The following is a 23,280-nucleotide window of genomic DNA, read 5'->3' on the forward strand; positions in this document are numbered from 1 at the left end:
CTCAAAAAATAATATTAAAAAGAAAAACAAACTTGACTACATGGGAGCAGAATGAAATGGCCATTTTGTTTGATCCAATCTCATGTCTTTTGTGTCTTTGATAATACTTATCAGCTTTCTTTTCAGCCACCAAACAGGAGGGGATTTGAGAATTCTCTTGGTTCAGTGGCTAGGACTCTGCACTTTCATAGCCAAGATCCCAGGTTCAATCCCTGGTTGGGGAACTAACATCCCACAAGCAGTGTAGCATTTACCAAAAAAACGAAAAACAGGAGGGAATCTGATGGCTGAGTGTGCTGCTGTTTTATCTGATACCATTTGACTGTGTTTCTGTGTCCTCTCCCATCACAGCTCACAAGAGGACGAAGGGCCAGGGAAAAAATAAATCAAGGAAACCAGGTAACCTGTGTATGCTGCTTTAACCAGTGTTGCTTTTCACAAATGTGCCTTTTGCTCACCTGGCCCTCGAATACAATTCCAGGTGATAGCAAGAGGGGCTAGGACATGAGCAATCAACATCACACCCAGTTTCTTTTTTTTTTCCTGACCACACCACAAATGGTATGTGGCATCTTAGTTCACCAGCCAGGGATGGAACAAGCTCCCCCTGCAGTGGAAGCATGGAGTCTTAACCACTGGACCACGAGGGAAGTTCCCACACCTGAGTCTGAAGTCCATAAAGAAAAGTCAATAGAGGGGAAAGTGACCGAGCCGGGTCGGGTGGGTGTGTGAGGCAGAGCCCTCCTCGCCGCAGGAGCAGCTCTGCTGACAGCACCGGCCACATGGGCTCTGGGGAAAGTAACAGGAGTCAGATTCACCTCGAAGTTCTCTCAGGGGCCAGCAGAGAGGGGTTTAAGGTTGTTCTTCATTTGTTTCTGCTCAAGAACCAACTCAGGAATCTTTCCAGGTTAGATTTTTTTTCTCATTCAAAATGAGACCAGTTTTATTGAGTTCTCTGTGTGTGTGGGGGGGGGGGGCGGCGGAATATTCTTCCTTCAAAGGTAAGATGACCAACACAACTATAGGCACTGCTTTTTTTTTTTTTTTTTTTTTGCAGACTGTGGAATTTTAATATCCAAACCAGGGTTGAACCCGGGCCCCTGGCAGTGAAAGCCCAGATCCCTAATTACTGGCCCACCAGGGGATTCCCAGGCTCTGTTTTAAAATGAACACGTGTACCTCCCTGCTGGTCTAGTGGTTAAGAATCCCCTGCCAATGGAAGGGACATGGGGCTCGATCCCTGGTCTGGGTAGACCCCTCAGGCTGTGGAGCAACTAAGCCCAAGCACCACAACTGCTGAGCCTGCACTCTCGAGCCGGGGCTCTGCAACAGGAGAAGTCACTGCCAGGAGGAACGAAGAACTTTCTCTAATTTTAACACTGTCTCCAAAAGTAAATCAGAAGTCAATTAAAACGGACTCAAATGCATTTCTTTTTAGAGCTGAATAATACACAGCTCTTTATCCACTCCACTGTTGACGGTCATCTAGGTTACTTCCATGTCCTAGCTATTGTAAATAGTGCTGCAATGAACACTGAGGTACATGTGTCTTTTTGGAATTTGCTGTATGATGCAGGGAACCCAAAGCTGGTACTTTGTGACAACCGAGAGGGGTGGAATGGGGAGGCAGGTGGGAGGGAAGTTCAAGAGGGAGGGGCTATATGCATTCCTATGGCCAATTCAAGTCAATGTATGGCAGAAACCATAACAATATTGTAAAGATATTATCTTCTAAATAAAAATGAAAACTTAATATATAAACGTTCATTCATTTAAAAGGCGAAAACTCAGGCAAACCTTATTTCTCCATGAGGAAGGACTTTTGAATCTGTGTTTAAAGTTACTTATAGCAAGTTTTATGCCACTACTAACAATTGTAACACATCAAAACATTGATGGTAGCCATAACAGCAGTATCTAAATCTTTGGGTCTATATATAGTGATAAAAAGTGGAACACACAAAAAAGCTATCAATCAACACCACTAAATATTAATGACAAGTCTGGCTCATTGGGTGCTGCTTAAACAGCGGGTATTAGGGCGCGTCTGATGTAAAGGGCGTCCCTGGTGGCACAAATGGTAAAGAATCCACCTGCAATGCACGTGACCCGAGTTTGATCCCAGGGTCTGGAAGATGCCCTGGAGAAGGGAATGGCTCCCCACTCCAGTATTCCTGCCTGGAGAATTCCATGGACAGAGGAGACTGGTGGGCTACAGTCCATTGGGTCGCAAACAGTTGGACACGACTGAGTGACTAACACTATCGCTTAGAATATGGAAAACTCAACAGTGCTGGTTTTTAAATCTGCTTAAAAGTAAGTTAGATGCAGAGAAACACCACTTAAAATACTATGTAAATTTTCATCATACACACGTAACACAAAAATATTTTCTGTTCAAAAAGATTTTGTCATCATCTTTAATGGGAAACAACGAAATATCATGGAAACAGTTCAGTAGGGAAACGTTTACTATTTATCTTTCTAAATCTTATATTTTTCAAACAAAATCTGTTGATACTCTGCTTTTGCTTTCAAAAGTTGGTCATCATACACATTCGACCCATCTGAAGATCTTCGCGAAGACACTTGAAAGGCATCAGATGCCAATTCAGCCTCAACTGGAAAGAAAAGGAAAGAATTATATTCTTTACCTAAAATACTTGAGTTAAGTAACTATTAGTTACAACAAACCAACAAAAAAATGAAAAAACCTGAGACCTTTCCTAGTGTTCCGAAAAATGAAATCTATCTATAGGTGGCATGACGTGAAATACAAGATTACAATTCTATAACCTGCTCATGGTTGCACGTGTGGCTGAGCATCAGATTTCTGGTTTCCTCATTCTTCATTGGTTTACTCAGTAACTGTGTGCAAAGGTGCTGGGACAAGGACTGCAATTATAAGATGAAGGCGACCCAGGTCCACCCTGGAAAATGATATGCCTTCAACTGGAAAAACAGACAAACAGGCAACTTCCACACAGACTCATAAATACAAAACAGATTTAAAAGACGGCACAGGGACACTCAGAAGGGACAGCCAGCTTCGTGTCAGTACTGCCAGCTTTCTGGTGGAGGCGCTATGGAAGCAGATGCCTGAAGGACAGGAAAAAGTACAGGAGACGGAGGGGAGAAGCACGTACAAAGACTGGAGGTGAGGACGCGCAGCTGTGGGATCCTACAGTCTGGCTGGTTAGATGCAGAGCTGAGGGCAGAGGAGGGTGGTAAGGAGATAAGGTCACCTACTTTGGCAGGACCCAAACTGGTGTGGGTGTTTGGAGCTTTTCCTGAGGGTGAAAGATAAACTGGTGACAAAGTCAGTGACAGAGAAATTTTAGTCACCCTCCAAGTGACAGCTGCCCACCCGTGACAGATTGAGTCTGGGTTTCCAGCCTTAACTGCTACCGGCGCTTGAGAAGTGGGTGAACGCCACGTTTCCTGAGAATAGTGTCAGGTGCAGGCGGATCGTTCCACAGGGATGGAGGCAGTAGAAGAAGGAAATAGCCAGAAATAAAAGAAATGTATAGACCTTTAGAGATTGTTTTTTCAAGCTGTGGAACATGATGAATCAATAAGGAAGAAGGGTGTTTTTCACTATGACAGCTCATGCATTCACATTTCTCATTAGCTGTATGTAAGAAAAAATATTTAACATGGTGTCTGTTATCCAAACAATGGAAAGATATGCCATTTACTGCTTATGGTATATTTCAGAAATCAATGTCCAAATTTAATTCGTATGTTTTGGTAACATACCTTTCCTTACTTCTCTAGTTATACTCCTGTCCAACTCCTGTCGCATCTGAAATAAGTCAAATATTATTTATGTTTAGATAAACAAGAGATACTATCATAGGAATGATATCAAACTTACTAAATGTGACTTTTAAATAATACTTTTAGACACTAGACCTAACCTCAAGATTACTTCAGTAGAAAAAGAAAATCACATAAATAAAAGAAAATGAATTCCTACTTATTCTCCTTACAGATAACAGAGCATATTTATGGAATGCTTTTTAGATCAATCTGATAAAAAGTACAATAAATATCAGTAATCGAGAACACGTAATTTGAAAGAATGAGGGAATGACCCATAATCATAGGAACGACCCAAAAGATTACTATCTTCCCCCCTAACAGCTGCTTCCCTAATATGTACTTCTGAGACCTTTATTTTGATTTCTAGGTGAGGATCGTGTTCAAATGGAGGAAGTAGTCTGAAGTCGAATGTTAAGAAGGAGAACACATCTGCGATTTTCTTTAAACTTTCCCATTTAATGAAAAGACAGAAAGAGAAAATTTACACACAAGAACCAGCGTACCAGCAAGTTTCAATTCTGACGATGTTTAGCGAGAGGGATTCTCTCATAAGTGTGTTTCTGAACTATGTCCCGTAGACGGGGAAGGTCCCACAGGGGTCACTGCAGGGTTGAGGAACAGAGAAGTCACAGCTGCGGGGCCTCTGGCCGCTCTTCAGCTACAAGGCTCTATGCTTGTCTCCGTTTTATGTTACACGGTTCCCTGCAGGAGTTTTCTTTTCTTTTTTTTTTTTTTGAAAAAAGGTTCTTTTCTTAGGGGAAAAAAGAACTTTTTTTTAAGGTATGTGAGTCATTGATTTAGTCAAAGTTCCTAATTCTACAAAAGAAGTAACAAAGGCCATGTCCTTCTTACTGAGTCCAGAGTCCTAGGCCAGCTACTTTCTCAGATTAAGAAAAAAAGAAGCATATATTTTTAAGTATAACATAGACAAAATGATCATGTAAAACCTTGTTATACAACTGAATAGTGCTTGTGGTGTGACATGATTTTCTAAGTAAATTATGTGTTTTAAATGCATGAACAAGAATAAATCAATATCAAATTCCTATTTGTGGCAGTCGATATAGTTAATTTAGAAAGCATACATAGTTTTTAAACAGAGGGCAGGGAACTTGAAGGAGAGAATCTTTAGTTGAATCAAGCAGGCCAAAAGTGAAGAGATTCAACCTTAAAAGGATGTTCATTTCCTCTAGATAGAACCTGGCTTGCTAAAATGACTCAGCAATGAATTATCCACATTTTGGTTTATTGAGGACACAATTTAAAACACACAACAGATCTCTCTTTACTGTTTAGCATACTTCTATCCAAGCTGTCAACATTAGTGGGTATATACAAAGAGCAGGAGTGTAATCTCAACTATAATCTAAATCCGGTCAGAAATTGCAGTTGAACTTCATTTCCTCAGCCTGAAGTTTCAAGGGGTGCACTTATACTCCTACCCTCCTCATGAGAAGCGAGGAGATTTACCCAACGGGTGAATTTGGGAGAAGGAACTAAGAATTGCTTGCTTGGTTCCCAATCTCTTCTTTGAAAAGATGTATGCACGCAGCACCGTGAACTTGGGTCTGTGATAGGCAGCCCGCCCCTGGGACGGGGGTCAAGCCTTTGCTTTCTCCCCTTAGGCCTGTGTCTGCGTGGGCAGGTCTCTGACTTGGGATGAAGTGTCTGGAGGCCCGCTGTGACTGCGCAGCTAGAGCACGTCCTCCAGGTTCATGGCTCTCAAGTACTACGACCCAACGTAGCTCCAGTGCTGTCAAAGAAACCTTAGGTTGCTCTTCTATGAGAGCAAGAAGCCAAATGAGAAAACAGGTTGAGACTGCATGTAACAAGGGCTGCTTTTCTCTGCATCACCATCATGGAAACAACATCAAAAGCCATAAACTCGAGTGCACTGCCTGAAATGGACATTTTAATCACAATGACTTCACAATGAAAACTAGTTGCAATTTAAAGACTCCCCTTCATTGCCATCTCAGGCATCATTCATCCAGGTGATGTCAAGACAGAGACAAAAGAGCTTCATTACAAGTTTTCAATATTTGATTTAACTACAAACTTAGAAACATTCTACAACTGCTCAGCAAGATATATTGTAGACATTTAAATCAAAATCCTGTCAGTAAAATAGCAATTAAAGGTGTACTCTTGTATAAGAAAATAACAAAAAATGTTAACCTAAAATCAGAAATTAATCTTTTGATTAAGCATCACAAACTTATTTAATTCATAAAAAAGATTTATCTAGGATTCCTTCAAATAAAAAGCATCCGTATGTCATTAGTGTTTAGATGCCAGTCAGTCACTTATGCTTAGGGGTAGAAAAACTGCGGTGGGAGCAGCAGAGCATGGAAATGATTGTGAACCACTGCCAAAGTGAAATCAATTAGAAAGTAAATCAAACATCTGAAAGTATACTTTTGGTTACTAGACAATAAGATATCTTTTCTAAAGTAGAATTTCAATGCAGCTTTCCAAGAAATTTAAGAAGTATCTCTCAAAAAACAAGAGATCTTTGCCATACGTTAACATGAATCAGCCACACAATACTGTAAAGTAATTAGCCTCCAACTAATAAAAATAAATGGAAAAAAAAAAAAAGAGAGATCTGGGACCAAAAAAAAATCATTAAATGTCTCCTTGATTATCATAGTTGATTATGGTTTTACTTAGTATGTGTAAGTCAAAAAAACAACTCAGATGTTCACCAAATTAAAAACAAGGGTCATTTATATCAGAAATCTGAAACTCAATGAAAAAAATAGAAAAGAACTAACCTTGGTCAAGTAAGTCTCCACACTGTCATTTGAATGGCGTCGAATTGAGGTAGAAAACCCTATGTTTGCTCTTGAAATAAGATTTGTATTGAACCCTGAAGTAGGATTGAAATTTCCAACAGAACAGGGCTCCAGGACTGGCGTGCTGCTAGGAGTGCTGAGTAAAGCTCTGTTCTGCTGCTTCTCGACCTCAAGTTCGGTGCTCATCTCTGCCAGGCTCTCATTAGTCCTGGGGAAGATGGAAAGCACCGATTTCATTCATGCTTCCCTAAGTGACTTGCATTTTGTAAGTTGCCACACAGTAAATGGAATTCCTATTACCCTGTGTGAACACTGAAAGCAGAGAGCAGACCTGCTGGGAACAGTGACAGCTCTGACCTTGTTCTAAAGAAGCACACGTGTGTCTGGGCTCCTCAGGTGACAAGTCACAGCTGGGAGAGGAGAGAAAGGGCGTCAGAGAGAAAGGGAGGTGGGCTCACAGTGACACCTGCTGCCTCTGGGACACGCCTGCCCCCAGAAAACAGTTCAGGGATGAAGAAACACACCTCCCACAAAGCCACGTTCAAGTGCTTCCTCTCACCACCCTTGTACATACGTGTCACTCACGACCTCGGAGAAATTAAGCATTTGGCTCTGAGGAATCACCTCAAGCCACAATCTCAAGGGGAGGATGAGAAAGTCAGTGGGTGAGACTGAAGGGAGCTAAAACAGCTCCAGGAACAATGACAAGTATCCCCTGCTTTTCCAAAGTTCACCTTACTTTACTTCACTTCTACGAAGGGCCTATGTCAGCACCTCTTTCTGATGCTCCCCCCCCCAAAAAAAAAATTAAAAAAAAAAAAAATAGTAAAGATCTGAAGACAAATTTTGGTCTCATTTAAAAAGTCAAAACTCTGACCAGCGTTCAGTGTACACATTAGAGGGAAGGGCATGGCACTCCCGAAGCAGGGAGACTGGCCCCACCGAGCGCCTTCCCCGGAAGCCACACCCCAGCATCAAGTCCCACAGCCCTGAACCCTCTCTGGGAGCACCTGTGCTTCCCTTGTGTATGCTTATTTGGGGCATCGACTAGCAGAACGTGCCCTAGGTCCCTGCTCCTTTGCTGTATGCTCTCTGGGCTTATGAAAGGCGTCCTAGGAGTGCTCTGCTTTCAGAGGCGGGGAAGCCTGGACTCGGCACTGCAGGTGGGATCTGCCCTTTCCAGCCTCCAGACACCCCCTCAGTCAGGCCACCATGTGAATTACCCTGCCTTTCACATCTGCGTTAATTTCCTCCTCTTTCACAACCATGCCTCTACACAGTGTGGAAACACTTGATACAGGACTAAATTAGCCTGTCCTAAGGCGCCCCCTTCGCAGTGACTATCTAGTCAGCTTTCACTTCCGACTAATCTGAGGCACCGCGCTCTATAAATGTTAGGCTTTAGAGACAAAATAAGGAACTAAATTTATTTTCTGTGATTCGGTGTTTGGACTTACTTGTCTAGTTCATCTTGCAATGACTTTCTAACTTCAAATTCTACTAGGTAGAGATGCTTATATGTTTCATACTCTGCTTTATTATCTTCGTGCAAAGTTTTCATCTTAGAGAGTTCAGATTCCAAGTCTTTAATTCTTAGTTCCACCTGTTGAGATCCTGCCTGTCTCTAAGGCAAATTGAAAAAGATAACATCTTTAAAATAAGTATAACCTGGAAAATTAGATTTGTTTCCTTTCGTGTTGAGACACTGATTCAGAGAGTGATCACAAAGGTGAAAAAAAAGAGCAGAAGTTTAAAACAATTATCACTAATGTGAAGTGAATTAAATCTGAATTATAAAATGAAAGTGGAATGACGGTAATAGTAGTACTTATATAATCTGATAATTCAATGAAGAAGAGGATCAACATAACATTTTAAAAATTGAACCAGACAGCATAAGAATTCAAGAGGATGGTACTGGTTCCAAACCACAGTATTTTCTTTTCTTCCGAATGGTCTTATTTTATACCAACTGGTCTTATAAGTAAGAGGATTCTCTAGTGAGGATCATTCTGATAGGTCAATTTAGTGATAACTGTGAGGGAAACGGAAATATTTAAAGGGAAAACAAGTGCCCCCCGTCCTTCCAGAAATCTACAAAAAAAACTGTTCTAAGAGAGGCAGAGGAAACACACAAGCTGTATACATCCAAAATGTAATGTCCAGTGAAAGTGAATTCAAGCACATGACAGATCAACAAATTAACCTGCAAAAATAGGTTGACTTCCTTTCATTTCTCTACTAGATCCTGTCTCGCTCTTTCTTCAGTCTCCTGTTGATACTGCTCTACTTGACTGTGTTCTATCACATTCATTTCTTTATGACTTTTGAGGGTCACTACATCTTGCTCCAACTTTTTTTCTTCTCTCTAGTTTTTTTTCACATTTCTTTTGCATTAGTTTCATAGATAAAACCTCCTGTTGAAACACTTGATTTTTCTGCATCCAGGTGCAGACATTTTGAAGAGTCAGTTTCCATCTCTGCTGGAAAATCATCAGTCTTCAAGAAGAAAATGATACCGTTTGGTAATGAGGAATGTGGACTGAGCACAGCCTAACTCAAACCCAGGACCAAATTAAAACAATGCTATCTGTATTGTAGAATGTAGGACCAGGGATTAATCAGAGATCAAGAAAGATGTTCACATCACCAAGAGTCACAAAATATGTTCTTCACTGGCATCTTTGTCACACAACGTTTGCAATTGATTTCATACTCTTTTCTTGTTCTACAATAATATTTTTCTATCTTGCCTCCAAAAAATGACTACAAGTCCCTTCTTAGTAGAATGTCTCTTAATCCTTCCTCCGTCTTAACGTCCCAGGGTTTTAAAGTAGTTCCAGGGATACTATATTTAGTTATCTAGGGCTAAGTTAATAAATGCTTCCCAAAAGAAGTCTCTGAGAATAAGACGCTAATTAATAAATCTTATAAACACGGATTCTATTCCATAAGACTTTTCCTGAACTACAAAGACTTTTTGCTAATTTTAATTGCAGTCCAAAGAGAAATGATTCACAAAGTTAAAGAAATCCCACCTCCTAACAGTTTACAGAGATGATCCATACATTTTTCTGAACAGCAACAACAACAAAATGCCTCATTCTTGTAATCCTTTGTTACTGTCCATTTATGCAAGACAAGTGCTGTGCATATCAAGAAATATTCCGTTACACCAATGCATACTTAGACAAGATTCCCCCTCATGGAAAAAATGGCAACAGTGTAAAATTAGGGGCTAAGCTCTTCCTCAGAGACTAGATAAAAATGGCTGAAGTGAAAAGGCTCCATGGGAGATTGACATTAAAGAAAGCTCCATGAAGGAGGAGTGACTGAGCACTAGGTCTCAAATCAAAGAGGACTAGTCAAGAAGAAAAGAAACTGTAAAGATAGAAAGGATAGCCTGAGCAGGGGCCAAGAAAGGTGAAATCAGTCAGTTAACCCTGAGGATAAAATCCAGCCACAAGGAAATAAAAACATGTACACAGAAACATGTCAATATTCACAGCAGCCCCAAAGCGGAAACAACCCAAAGCTCCATCAACTGTTGAATGGATAAATGGCTTAGCCACGTACTGATGATTGATCGACAACCAATAAACAGAAGAACTGATACGTGCAATCACACAGATGAACCTCGAAAACAGGACGTCAAATGAGAAAAGCTAATCTCAAAGGAGCACATACTGTATGATTCCACTTATACAAAATACCCAGAACAAGCATGTCTACAGAGACAGATATTAGACTGGGGGTTGCCTGGGACTGAGGGATGGAAGGCCACGGGTACTGGCTAAGGGATGCAGGGTTTCTTTTGGGGGGTGATGGAAAGGCTCTAAAATTGACTGTGGTCACAGGTGACATGTCTCTAGACTAAGAGATACTGAACTACACAAGTTGAGTGTATGATACGATATGTGAATTCTATGATATGTGAATTATATCTCAATAGTTTTTTAAAAAAATCCAATGGCAGGACCTAGATAAGCTTCTTAATTCTCTAGTTTGTATGTATGTACTATACAACATCTGACTACCTCCATGATTTTACAATATACTTAAAGGGAAAAGGAAAGAAGGCAATTCCTATACTTCACCTGGTTTTATAATACCCTTTCTGCACAAGTTATTCTGAAATCCATGAAACCAATATATACAGAACTCTACAGCCAGTCACAAAAGGGAAGGTGAGAAATGACAATTAACTGGAAACTTCCATTAAACATTATCCTCTGATTTGATCTGGCTTGCCTCATCATGTAATACAGCTATCACTAAAATAAGTATTGTTTCAAAGAAAACAAAGTCTCTCAACTTGTGTGAACAAAGAGGCACAGTTCTCAACTTGCCTAAGGGTAAATAATATAAGAAAAAATATATACTGCAAACGGCAGAATGAAAGTCAGAGTTTAAGAAATGAGTGCATTATAAAGACAAGAAAATTGTAGTAAATTACTTTTAACAAAAACACAAAAGAAAGCTGATCATGAAAATGAATGTCCTAAAACACTTCATCCTACATATTAACTGTTGACACGTTCAATTTCATACATACCTGACTTGTGAGTTGACGGAAGTTGTTCTTTAAATCCTGTGTCTCATCAACTAAGTTAGCACAATAGCGTGACATGACTTCCAGTGAAGCCTCTGACATAGACTGCTTTTTTACAGTGTCAGCCAGTTCTTGCCGAAGTTGTCTCACATCTGCCTAATAAGATGCTCTGTCACTGAGTTTATCAAATCACTTTACTATGACGTTGTCTTAATAATACATAACACCAACATATGGACTTTGAAAACTATCACCACACACAGCAACTCAGCTCCTTTTCCCTTCTCACTGAATCTGGTTACAGACACAGAAGGAGCCCCCCTCCGGCCTTCCTGATATTAAGTTACTCAGACAAAAGATGCAGACCCACTGCCCATGCCCTGCCCCTCCCGATAAATCTGCAGAGCTTCATCACCTCGCAACCAGAAAGAAATGGGTGTGAATGTGCAACAAGTGGTGGTAAATTCCACCCTGTGGAACATTTTCCCTCTTTCTTTATTAGATGCTTTGGTTAACTTCAGACATCTTCACATATTCCAACCAGTGCTCAGATCTTTCCAACAGATTCCTATCCCAGCAGTAAAATGAGGCCATTCCCTTGGGGCTTATCTGTCTGATATCTGGTGGTGTGTCTGTGTTAACCCCAGACCCCTAATCTCCCCCTGCTCCCCGCCTCTGCCCTTGGCTGACCACCAGGCCCCCCTGCGGAGCACAGGGGCTCTGCTCAGCGCTCTGCAGTCACCGCCTGGGAGAGGACCTGGGAGAGAATGGATACGTGTGTACCTGCACCACCGTGCCGGGCACCCGAAACTGACGCAGAAGTGTAAACCAACTACACTCCATCACAGAAGAAAAACACAATTTACAAATGAGGTTGCTCCCATGGCCCTCAGGGAGCCTCGATAGCCTGGCCTCCACCTGCCTCTGGACCGCAGCCCCTACAGCCCGCTCCCTGACTCCCTCCATTCCTGCTGCTCTCAAGTCCTGCCACCCTTCATTTTTAGTGGACACGCTTGTATCTAAATGGTAGTAACCGATACTGAAAATGAGAATTACGAGCAAATTCTTGTAAAACTATTCTAGGTAAACCCTAAATAACAGTGGGAAGATTAAATCAAGAAGAATTTTGCTAAAGCTCACCACTTGAGTCCCAAGTTATGTTTTAATGATAAGTAGATGCATTTAAAGAGTTGAGAGGCTTTAAGAATAAATGATTCAAGGCTAAAATGTTTCCCATATTGACATCTTTCAAATTGACATAAATAAAAATAAAACTATACCAACAAATATGACACAAAGCTATGACAAGCTACTGAAGCCAAAGTATGACATGGGCTCTGGGAAACCTGTAATTGACTATCAAGGTAATCTATGTAACTGAAGCTTAATTTCAAAATGTTCATTTAGGTTTGAGCATGCTTCATCATGATACGGACATGTGGTAACATAAAAATTAAAATTAGTACCTTACAAGTAAAAGCGTAAATTACTAATATCTGTCTATATAAACAATCTAGGACTGAATCTCTTAGTACTTCATAACACACGATGTCTCGAGTGAAAATAAAGCATTTCTCGGGTCTAATTTTTATTTGCTGGATACAAGGTGTGCTTTTAGCCTGGATTAGAGACCACAGATTCACAGCCTGTGTATTTTTTTTATAGTCAACTAGATTCAACACTTAGCCAGAATCTAGTCAAATTCAAAACTCTGAATTTTCTTTCAGGAAATCTGAGACTTATTTCTCCTTCTGGATACTTACTTCTCTTTCTGCTTTCTTACTTTCGTACTGACACAGTCTCTCTTTTAGATGATTCCGTTCGCTGATTAACTTCTTGTTTCTTTCTTCTAGCATCAGACCTTGTTTCTCACTTTCGGCATGGAGTTTTCTGACGATCTGCTGAAATTGGTCTTGGATGCCAATGACTGTCTTCTCTTTACTGTCGGCTTTGTTTTGCGCATCATCCAGTTGCTGTCGGAGCAACGTGTTTTCACTCTGGAGTTGAGATAATCTCTCCTCTAAGGATTCCTGCTTTCCAAGGTGTTCATTCACTTTGCCTTGTTCATTCTGATACATGTGTTCAGTTTCCTGCTTTTGACACTCTGCTTGGTGAAGGTCTCTCTGGACACGTTCTAATGTCAAGGTCTTTACTCTAAGATCATCTCTTGTGCGCTGCAGCTTGACTTTTAGCTTACTGAATTTACGCTCCACTGTAGAGAGTTGCTGGGAAAGTGCCTTGCTGTTATCTTTTAGGTTAGCCACGTCAGACTCCATTTTGTCCTGCAAGCATAACCACTCGTCTTTTGCTCTCTGGAAGGCAAGTTCCAGGTCTCTTGGTGATGTCTGACCTCGATCGTGATCATGTGAGGCAGCAGCCAGTTTAGAATGGTAGGATTTCACTTCTGTTTCCAGTCTTTGTTTGCTTTCTTTTTTGTTCTCCAGCTTAGACTTTAGCATCGTATTCTCAGCTGCCAGAACATGAGGCTGGCCTGTATCCTGGGATATAGTCTTTGTTAATATTTCCTCAGTCAGTTTTACTGCCTTTTGAGCATCATCACTCTTTGCTTTGACAATTTCAATGTCCTCAAAATAGTTCTTTTCCTTTTCCAGGTTCTGACTTTTCACTGCATCTATTTCCAGTCTTAGGCTGGCAATTTCTTCCTGCAGAATGTGGTTTTTGTGCAACAGGTCTTTTGTTTCTTCATGACCAGCAAAAGCCTAAGTGAAACAAAGGAGATTTTTAGCTAGTACACAATAAAGTAATATTTCATGATTTCCTCTGAAATGAAAGATTATCCTGTCTGTTTATACACTGAAAAGGCTGCACCAAGTGTGTCTCCAACTGGAAAAAATAAGGTTCGATGCAAACCTCAGATTTTATAAAAGTAGAAATGTTCAGACGTTCAAAACTTTAATTGAAGACAATGAATCCATGAAAGTAAAAAAAAAAAAAAAATCCCAAGAGACTTTTCAAGAAGCTCAGCCCTGGAGAGGCTTTTCTCTGAGCTACAATAAACCCAGAAGGCTTAAAATAAAAGATTTCTAGATCTGACTGTACTTAAACATTGCATCTGATGTGGAATATTTATACAATGGAAAATTACTAACTCATAAAAAAGAATGAAATAAAGCTATTTGCAGCAACAGGGATGGACCTAGACATTATCACCCTAAGTGAAGTAAGTCAAAGACAAGTATTATATCATGCTGCTTATATGTGGAATCTAAAATGAACTTATTCACAAAACACAAAGACACAAAAAACAAACTTAGGGTCACCACAGGGGAAAGGGGAGGTAGGGGAAGAGATAAATTAGGAGGTTGGGATTAACATATACACACTAGTAGATATAAAATAACAACAAAGATCTACTGTGCAAAATAAGGAACTACACTTAATATTCTGCAAGAAGAATCTGAAAAGGAATATGTGTGTACGTGTGAGTGTGTGTGTAAGTGAGTGTGTATGTGTGTTAGTCACTCACGCATGTATGACTCTTTGTGGCCCCATGGACTGTAGCCCGCCAGGCTCCTCTATCCATGGCATTTCCCACGCAAGAATACTGGAGTGGGTAGCCATTTCTTTCTCCAGGGGATCTTCCCAACCCAAGGATTGAACCCAGGTGTCCTGCATTGCAGGCAGATTCTTCACAGTCTGAGCCAGCAGGGAAGCCCCATTTATGTAATATACACACACATATTCAAATACATCTGAATCACTGTGCTGTATACCTGAAACTGACGCAACATTGTAAATCAACTACAATTCAATAAACAACACCACTCGCTAGCTTTGTAAACACTGCAAATGGTACCTCCTATAGAGCTGCTTCACAGTAAGAGTGTTAACTCTGTATATATTTAAATAGATAAAATTTCGTACGAAAGTTTTCCTTGAGAATATGCTACCTTCTAACATTTTAATAGGCAATTACAAGAATTACACCTATTGACAACTGTACTAAGTACTTCCACAAACATCAATTAACTCATTAGCTATGATGATTCTGGCAAGGGAGAAGTTAAAAATATAAGTAAGCTGCAGGCTTTTCGCCAGGTCCTCTGACTCTACTAGTCCTCTTACATCAAACTACAGTTACTTCTCTAGTACAAACATATAAACACAAAATGAGCCTCTGATTCCATCCATGGCACATACACTAATGGTAAATAAGGTAAAATTTAGAGAGCTCTTCTCAGAAACCATGAGATGATTTGCCGCTGCGATAAATTTCATTATCTCTCCATAATGTTTAACATAGTAAGATGGGGGAAATACAATGAAAAACACTTATTAACTATCACTAAATATATATTATGGCATATCTGTCACTGCTTTCAGAAGTTACTTGTACTGAAATCAGACACTAGAAGAATGACATCCAAAATATGGTCTCTGAACTACCTATACTTTCCTCCTTACCATCAGCAGAAGTGATAAACTAACCTAATGATTGATAAAGGAAGGAAATTCACCACCAAAACCCAGAATAACTATTATTAGTAGCAAGTGTTTTTTCCCTTGGTACGGGGGAGGCACTTTTATAAGTTTATTCTAAAGAAACAACAGTTTTAAGTGTTGAAAAGTGCTTCTACAATGGACGTCTCAGTTATCTACAAACTGAGAAACTGTAAATGATGTGAAAAGGTCGTTGACAGGGCACTGGTTACAGAAATGACAGTGGAGCCAGGAGCAGACTCTGATTTAGACACTGGAGGTGAGGACGTGCATGCAGTCACAGACACGCTCACCCCAGAGCAGAGGCACTTGGTCAGGTAGCGCAATCGACGTGGGGAGCACACACAGCCTGCCTGGCCTAAAGCGCAATCAGGCTCCCGGCTCCTTCGAGACAGTCGTGAAAGATTTGAGATCAATTCCTATGGGAAATAATAAAGGCCTCTCCTTGAACGAGGTCATTGTATGTCCCTACTTGATTGCTGTAGACAAATGGATGTGAATTACAAATAGGACTCTCCCGAGCTCTTCCTGAGAGGTTTTCGTTGCGGGAGATCTGCTGCTAGGACCTTGGGGATGGGACCCGGTCCGTGTCTGAGAGGGACATCAGCTGGGGAGTGAATTCCTCTGCTCTGAGATGCCACTCGACAAATCTGCAGAATGGAGGACAACCGACTTCAAGAGTGTTTGGTTTCTACCAACTGCTGGAAAAAAAAATTCCACGGGGAGCATTCCTGTACCTCTAGAGGACGCCAGTTAACACCAGACCTTGAGGACTCTACTGTGAGGGAGAACCCAGCTGGGAAAGCTGGAGCCAGCTCTGAGCTGTTCAGGGGCAGGTGGACTGGAGGGCTGGACGGCACAGAGGGAGGGGGTCCACGACCCTCAGCCACCTGCCAGATTGCAGGCTAGAGGTAACTTGATGTAAAATTAGGCACAATCTTCCCTCCCCAAGCCCCTTCTCTTCTAGACCTATTCACTCACCAATGGTCCTACAAGGCAGAAGATCTGTCGCCTGAGGAGAGCGAACAGCTTAACCTCCAGTTTCTACACCAATTTCAACCCTGTGGTTCCTCAGTAACTATTGTGTGAGCTACTGACATGACCTCTTCCTCCCTCTGATCGAAAAACTGCACCCAACATTTCAGGATTATAGAATTCTTATTTCCGGCCTTGTTACTTGGCAATTTTGAATTTCTTTGCTTTTGTTTTTAAGAAGTAACCTAAAATTTCCCGTAACACTAAATAAATGGCACAACACTAAATAAGATGGTACTTTTCCAAAAAAGGGGACATTATAAATAATATTGAGAAATAGTCTTAGAAATTTGAAGTTTTCACCACAGATTGCTCTACCTGATTCCAATTGTTTCTCACAGTCTTCAGTTCCATTTCGAGTGCTCGGAGACTGAATTCTAACTGCTGTTTCATTTCAATTTCTTTACTATGTTTGTCTTCTATTCTTCTTAACTGCTCCCTAATTTTTTCATATGACATATTAGCATTTCTTCTCTTCTCTTCTTCTTGCTTTAAGGTGAATCTGAAAAATTAGAGAGCTCTTCTTAGAAAATCATGGGATTATTCGCTGTTGCTGCAATAGCTTTCGTTCCCACTTCACAATGTTTAAAATAATAAAAATGGGGGGAATGCAATGAAAAACACTTAATAATGATCACTGTTTTCATACACAGGGTTAAGAATCAAATTGCATAAAACTTTGTTTTTCTTTTGTCTTGAGAAAAATGGCTACTTCATACATCTGTGGGTGGGAATGTAAAGTAATATAAACTTTTCGAAGAACAGTTTAGAAATATAGATCACAAGCCTTTTTAAAACTTCTCATACTTTAACCAAATAACACAATATCATTAAAGAAAAATGTATTCAAAATAATTTGAGAAGGCAGAATGAATTTATAGAAAAGATGATCCTTGCAGTATTAAATAGAATATAGAAAGGTGAAAAACAACCGAAAGTCAATTTGGTAAGTAACTAATGGGGATTCCATTATGGTGGACTCCTGTATGGTCATGAAAACAATGATTTGGAAAAATATACATTAAGCTATTAGAAGCATTCACTGTTAAGAACCTGCTATATTATTTCCAAGAATTTCACACGCCACAATACGTTTTCTCTCCTGTAAAATCCAAGAGGATAGGTTAGTCCTTATAACACGCCTACATCTCTGCAGTATTATATGAAACAACAGCTCAAACATTTCTTTAAAAGCGAGATGTACGGTACCTCAAGCTGCTGAGCTCTTGTTCCCACTCTACTTTCTGATGCTCTAACTGTGATTTTACTTCTTTGGTTTCTGACAGCTCGTTTTGTAGCCCACGAACCTTACTTTTCATTTTGTAAATTTTTCCTCTAAGTAGTTCACAGTGACTTCTTTGAAAATCTACTAATCTTTCATAGGAAAAAAATGCATCCCGAATTTTCAACAAGCTACCAAAATCTGCATGATGAAGAAAACAAAGATAGACACACACAAAAAATTATGTGAGTAATTTCTGAATATAAAGAACTGTGCCTTTCACAGTCACTCATCCAGGCGCTGAACAAATATTAAGTGTCTATAAAGCGGAAGACATTATTCTAAGATCTGAAGATAAAATAGATGCCCCTGGCTCTTGTTTAGCTTGAAGTCTAGTACAAGAGAAAGACAAATCAATCAATTATGACGTCAGATAGATACTATAAGAAGAGACAGTTCTATGATAACATAACAGAACTTGACACAGATTGGGTCCAGGAAAGACTTCCCTGGGGCAGAGATGTCACACTGAGACACGAAGGATGAGCAGGAAGTGGTGAGCAGAGGAGGAGGAACAACCCTGTGGACAGGCTCCAGCTGCCATGTGTTTCTAACCAAGACAGAGGGAACAGCTATGGGTTTACCTTCCTCAGTGGAGCAAGCAAAAACAACACCGACAAAATACAGGAAACAATGAATTTCATGACAAAGGGCTTCAGGGAATGAAGGACAATGATCCCGAAACACAGGAGGTTAGCCTAAGGAACGCCCCAGCTAACTGCCTGGAGAGAATTTCCAGGCCCCGACATGGGGAGAAGGAATGGAAGCTGAGTTCAGCGGACTTCCAGAGTGGAGGTGATGAAGCTGAGAGTCTGGGGAAACCAACGCGGGCAGAGATCGCAGGTCAGAACCATGGAGAGGAGAGAGCGGAACACAGAAAAACGACCCTGGAGATCTGAGGAGGAGCCCCTCGGGTATTAGGCAGAGGAATGAACAGTGCACATGTGTGAGAAACCACCTGAGACCAGGGCGAAACCATCTGAAAAGACTACAGGAGACTGTGCCTGGTGCTCACTCGCTCCCAGGAACTCGATCTATTCTCCTGAGCCAGGCTGGAAAAACCACTTACCAGCAGAAGGAACAGGGCAGTCAGCAAGGTCTTGCCTCCAGGGCAGGAAATAATCAGCCCTAGCCCCAGGGCCCCTCTGGATGCACCTAACAAATCATGAGGGGCAAGAGCACAGAACGATCTCTGGAAAACTCTCCATATTTGGAAACTAAATCACACGATCTAAGTTACCCTTGGATCAAAGACGTAATGAAAAGAGAAAGGACAACGTATTCTGAATTGAAGGAAAACGAAAACGTTAAGACCAGCAGACATTTTAGGGAACTGACGAGCTGATTCTAAAATTCATGTAGAAAGAAGGGTAAAAACTAAAACCAGATGGAACTACACAATTGTGACCTTTAACCAGAAAGCAGCAGCAAAGAGAGGCAACAGCTGGGCTTGAAGCAAGGGGGTAGCATGATGAGACCTGAATGCTTAAAAATAGGTAATAATTACAGTTGCTGTGCAGACTGAGGTTCTGCCAGGTGGAATGGCAGGGAAAGAAGTCCTGAGATTATTTCAGTTACCCTAGGAGGGAAATGATGCTGACCTGACCGTGGATGAAGGCACAGGAAAGAAGAAGCGTCAACAGAAGGTTCAGGGAGTGAGGAGGATCACAGGCCTGTACACTCACCTTCATGTCCTTTCAATGCAAAACATACTTCTGAGACGCACAGCACTGTAACATATCCCTGGCTCTAGAGCAGAACTGACAAGGTGTGCACATATCACTACGCTGTACACAGACAGACTTTCCGTTAACATTTACACTGCGCTCCTACCTTTACACCCCACATCGAGAGGTTCTACTTGCAACGTGGAAATCATAGAGTAAAGCATGTCGCCATCCTCAGAAACAGTCTCAGAAGACTGAGTTAAGTCATCCAGGTCGTTCACGTAATTAATTTGTTCTTTGACCTACACGTAAATAATATTGTTTCACAACACCTTTAAAATATGTATAAAATATACTAAGTGTACAGAGGTGACAAATCTCTGTATCCAAACAAAAACAGACATTTCTTAAAAGAAGAGATTTTTATCAAAAGGATAACTTTATCAACAGTGTTTCTAGATGATGTGTTCAAAGTCAACCTCTCTAGAACAAAGGAAGATTTTCTATTTTACCACTATTCCTTTTACAAAGTCTTTGCAACAAGGGTAATATTCTTGAAAGTTCATTTTTTTTTTTTTACTATACCTTCTTCTTTTCATGCGGTGTTATCCTTGCAGGCCTAAAAGAACAAATGATCCTTTTCAGGCTAATAGTAAATATTCAAAAATACAAACAATACCTAAACTTTTCTGTTTTATATAAACTCTTTGCATTGGCAAGTAATTGTCTATAAAGGATGCAGAAATAAATAAGAGCAGCATTAAAGGACACAGAAAATATATCAGTAATATTAATAAAGTATTAAAGTTAGATCCAAGGAAAAGGAAAAACATAAAGTTACCTGCGTTGTGTGATAGGAAACAGTATACCAGTGTTTTTTGCACCTGTTCTTTTCATTAAGAACTAACTTTTATGGCAATGTGACCTGTCTGGGAGGTATTCTTCCAGTCCTTCTAAGAAAGAAACCCATTTGAATGACCAAGATACTAGCTTTTTGAGGACATCCTATGCATCATCCATGCATTGTTAGAAGCACCTGATGTGTCTTGCAGGCATTCAGGCCTCACAGTCCTTCTGGGAGACGGGCACACACAGAGGCTGCGGGACGCACCCACGCCCCTCAGCACGTCACCAACCTCCCAGAATTCAACCAGGGAGTCGGCGTAAACACTGCTCTTCCTAAACGTGCTGAGAAAGTAAGACTGAAAAGCCTTTGAAGTAATATGATAGCAAATGAATCTATAGTACTATGTCAGGTCTAGCTATAGCTATAAAAAATGATTTCTGAATCTTAAAACATATTTCTCAAAAATTAAAAAAACTTCAGAGGTAGGCAAGACTGGAAATCTACTGTCCGTGAAGTTTTGTTTTTTGTAAAGAAATTCATCAATAGGCATTCATTCAACCATTCTGCTGTTTCTTCATGCATCTGACATAAACACCCAATATGTGTTAATGACACTTAATACAGGAAGCACGGTTTTTGTCATTTAGATCTTTATCATCCAAAAGGAATAACTTGTGAAAGACTGCTAAGAATGTTTTTCTATTAAATAGAAACAAAATCTTCCCCTTTTCCCTGGAATCTATAAACAACTATGAAGAGTAATATGATGTGATGTTTCAGAGCACCTTACAAAATCATAGCTACTCACCATGTCACTATCAACTAGAATCATCAAGGAATGACCATATCCTATTCAGTATAGCCTAAGTGTTTGTAAATTCACAATTATGTAATTTGTGAAAATCTATATATGATAGAATTAACTTAAGCAATCATCTGCATAGTCCATTACATAGGAATTTTACACTTCAGAACCAATGAACAAGCCCTTACCATAAAACTATCCATGAACAGGAGTATTATGTACAATTAGGTTACTATAATACTTTAAAGATAATGCCATACAATCAATAAGCTTTCTAGGGTTGGAAATGCAAACAAGACTAAACTAAATAAACACGTCCTCTGCTGGCTCATTTCCAATAGCATACACACTCTAAAAGCTCCCTTCTTAACATAAAACAAGAAACACCTGTGAACTCCAATTCCTCTTCAGCTACCATCCAGTTCTTCACTGCCTGTCCCAATAACATTCCCTACGGAACGTTTACGTGTATTCCCTACAGTCCAGCTTCCAAGGGGGCTCTTTACTGAAATGACGTCCGGCCAGAGGCACTGTCCTCACCGTGACCTTTCAGCAGTGTCCGTCACTAGAGGTGAGCAACCTCTCGTCTTGGCCTGAGCACTGTACAATGCTGCTCTATTTCCAGAAGAACTCAGTGCTAATACTTCTTCCCCTACAAACAAGGAATCTGGAGAAGGTACCTGTCATCACTCTGAGCCACTTCCGTTGAAACGCTGTCATCATTCGCGTGCAGCAGACCACCGGTCAGCGAATCGGTCTTTTCAAATACTGGGGCCATCCCGCATCCTCCTGGTGCCCATTTGCCACTGTTCTCTTTCTTTACGTCCCTCCTGTGCACACCAGGGTCGCTGCTTTAAAAGCCCACAGAAAAGCCAGTGTTTTCTAATAATCCAACTGATAAAGAATAAAAACCAATTCTTATAAAATTCCAACTCTTGCCCATCTTAAGTCATTGATTAATTCACAGAATAGTTATGAAGTACTAACCATATGCAAGAAAACAAATTCTTCCTTCAAACACAGATACGTTTATGATACAATATGATATATAAAAGTTGACATATGAAAGTGATAAGTGAAATAAGGAAGGATTTGCAGAAGAAGTGAAGAGAGGAGGTCAGGAGAAACAGAAAAGGGAGAAAATCATTCCACTTGGAGATTCGCATGTGAGCACATACATCAGGCACAGGGCATCTGGAAGGAAGAGCACAGAATACATGGAAGGAAGTAGAGAGATGCATCTGGAAAGACACCGAGAAGAACCTCAAGGGTTACACTGGAAACCCGGATGGAATCCACTGGCTAAGCACCTTGACTCTTACACATGGGAGTCACAAGTAGATTTACACTACATTTTTAATTTTGCTATTAAATATAATAATGGTGAACTTAGGGACTTCCCTGGTCCGGTGCTACCAATAAAGGGGGCAGGGGCTCGATTACTGGTCAGGGGAGATCCCGCATGCCATGGTGCAACTAAACCGTGCTCCACAGCGACTGAAGCCAGCAGCCTAGAGCCCACGCTCAGCATCAAGAGAAGCCACCACAGTGAGAAGCCCGAGCACCGCAGCGGCAAGGACCCAGCGCAGCCAGAAATAGATTAAAAAGAGAATTCACAGAAAAAGTAACGCTTCAGGCGGTATTTCAAACGACACGAAGCACATATACCATGAAAGAAGAAATCAGGGAAATATTAGGCCAGGGGAGGAGAGTTTACTTTTAAACCACCCGCACGATGCGGTGACAGCAGCAGCATGGCTGAAAGACCCATGCCTCATCGGTTCTCCCGCCACCAACAGCAATCTGGCCTCCATCCATGGACATAATCAAAGTGCTAGGAGAAAAACCTGCCAACCGAGAGGACTCTATCCAGAAAAGTTGTCTTTCAGAAATGAAGGACAAATAAAAACTCTTCCAGACAAAGCAAACCTGATGGAGTTCATCACCACTAGTCCCGCCTCATAAGAAATGCTGAAAGAAGTCCTCAAACGGAAATGAAAGGATGTTC

At 40.7% G+C, this 23,280-nt stretch overlaps 1 protein-coding gene across 3 annotated transcripts; it reads right to left on the reverse strand.

Moving 5' to 3' along the window:
- Window positions 1-2,410: 2,410 nt before the first annotated feature.
- On the reverse strand, window positions 2,411-22,451 carry LOC136159090 (ankyrin repeat domain-containing protein 26-like). Of its 3 annotated transcripts, XM_065920899.1 has the most exons (11): window positions 21,953-22,451; window positions 20,206-20,239; window positions 19,787-19,922; window positions 17,881-18,094; window positions 16,990-17,173; window positions 12,939-13,895; window positions 11,179-11,331; window positions 8,081-8,247; window positions 6,603-6,831; window positions 3,760-3,805; window positions 2,411-2,621 (listed from the first exon to the last, which is right to left on the reverse strand). In XM_065920899.1, exons 1-11 carry the CDS (start codon window positions 22,048-22,050, stop codon window positions 2,485-2,487), a joined length of 2,355 nt encoding a protein of 784 aa, XP_065776971.1. In that variant the 5' UTR covers window positions 22,051-22,451; the 3' UTR covers window positions 2,411-2,484. The 3 variants fall into 3 exon arrangements, with proteins under 3 accessions (XP_065776971.1, XP_065776972.1, XP_065776973.1); XM_065920900.1 differs by lacking the exons at window positions 6,603-6,831; window positions 8,081-8,247; window positions 11,179-11,331; XM_065920901.1 differs by lacking the exons at window positions 2,411-2,621; window positions 3,760-3,805; window positions 8,081-8,247; window positions 11,179-11,331 and having other exon boundaries at window positions 6,743-6,831.
- Window positions 22,452-23,280: the final 829 nt, after the last annotated feature.

The sequence above is a fragment of the Muntiacus reevesi genome, chromosome 2 (assembly GCF_963930625.1).
Source record: "Muntiacus reevesi chromosome 2, mMunRee1.1, whole genome shotgun sequence".
Lineage (NCBI taxonomy): Eukaryota > Metazoa > Chordata > Mammalia > Artiodactyla > Cervidae > Muntiacus > Muntiacus reevesi.

What these genes read in the sequence shown, in the direction of transcription:
- LOC136159090 (XM_065920899.1), bottom strand. Translation starts at nt 22,050, where the DNA reads ATGGCCCCAGTATTTGAAAAGACCGATTCGCTGACCGGTGGTCTGCTG. An exon ending in TCCGTCAACTCACAAGTCAG is followed by an intron (nt 8,248 to 11,178) that starts GTATGTATGAAA and finishes AATTTGCCTTAG; the next exon opens with AGACAGGCAGGATCTCAACA. An exon ending in TTGCAAGATGAACTAGACAA is followed by an intron (nt 6,832 to 8,080) that starts GTAAGTCCAAAC and finishes CATCTTCCCCAG; the next exon opens with GACTAATGAGAGCCTGGCAG.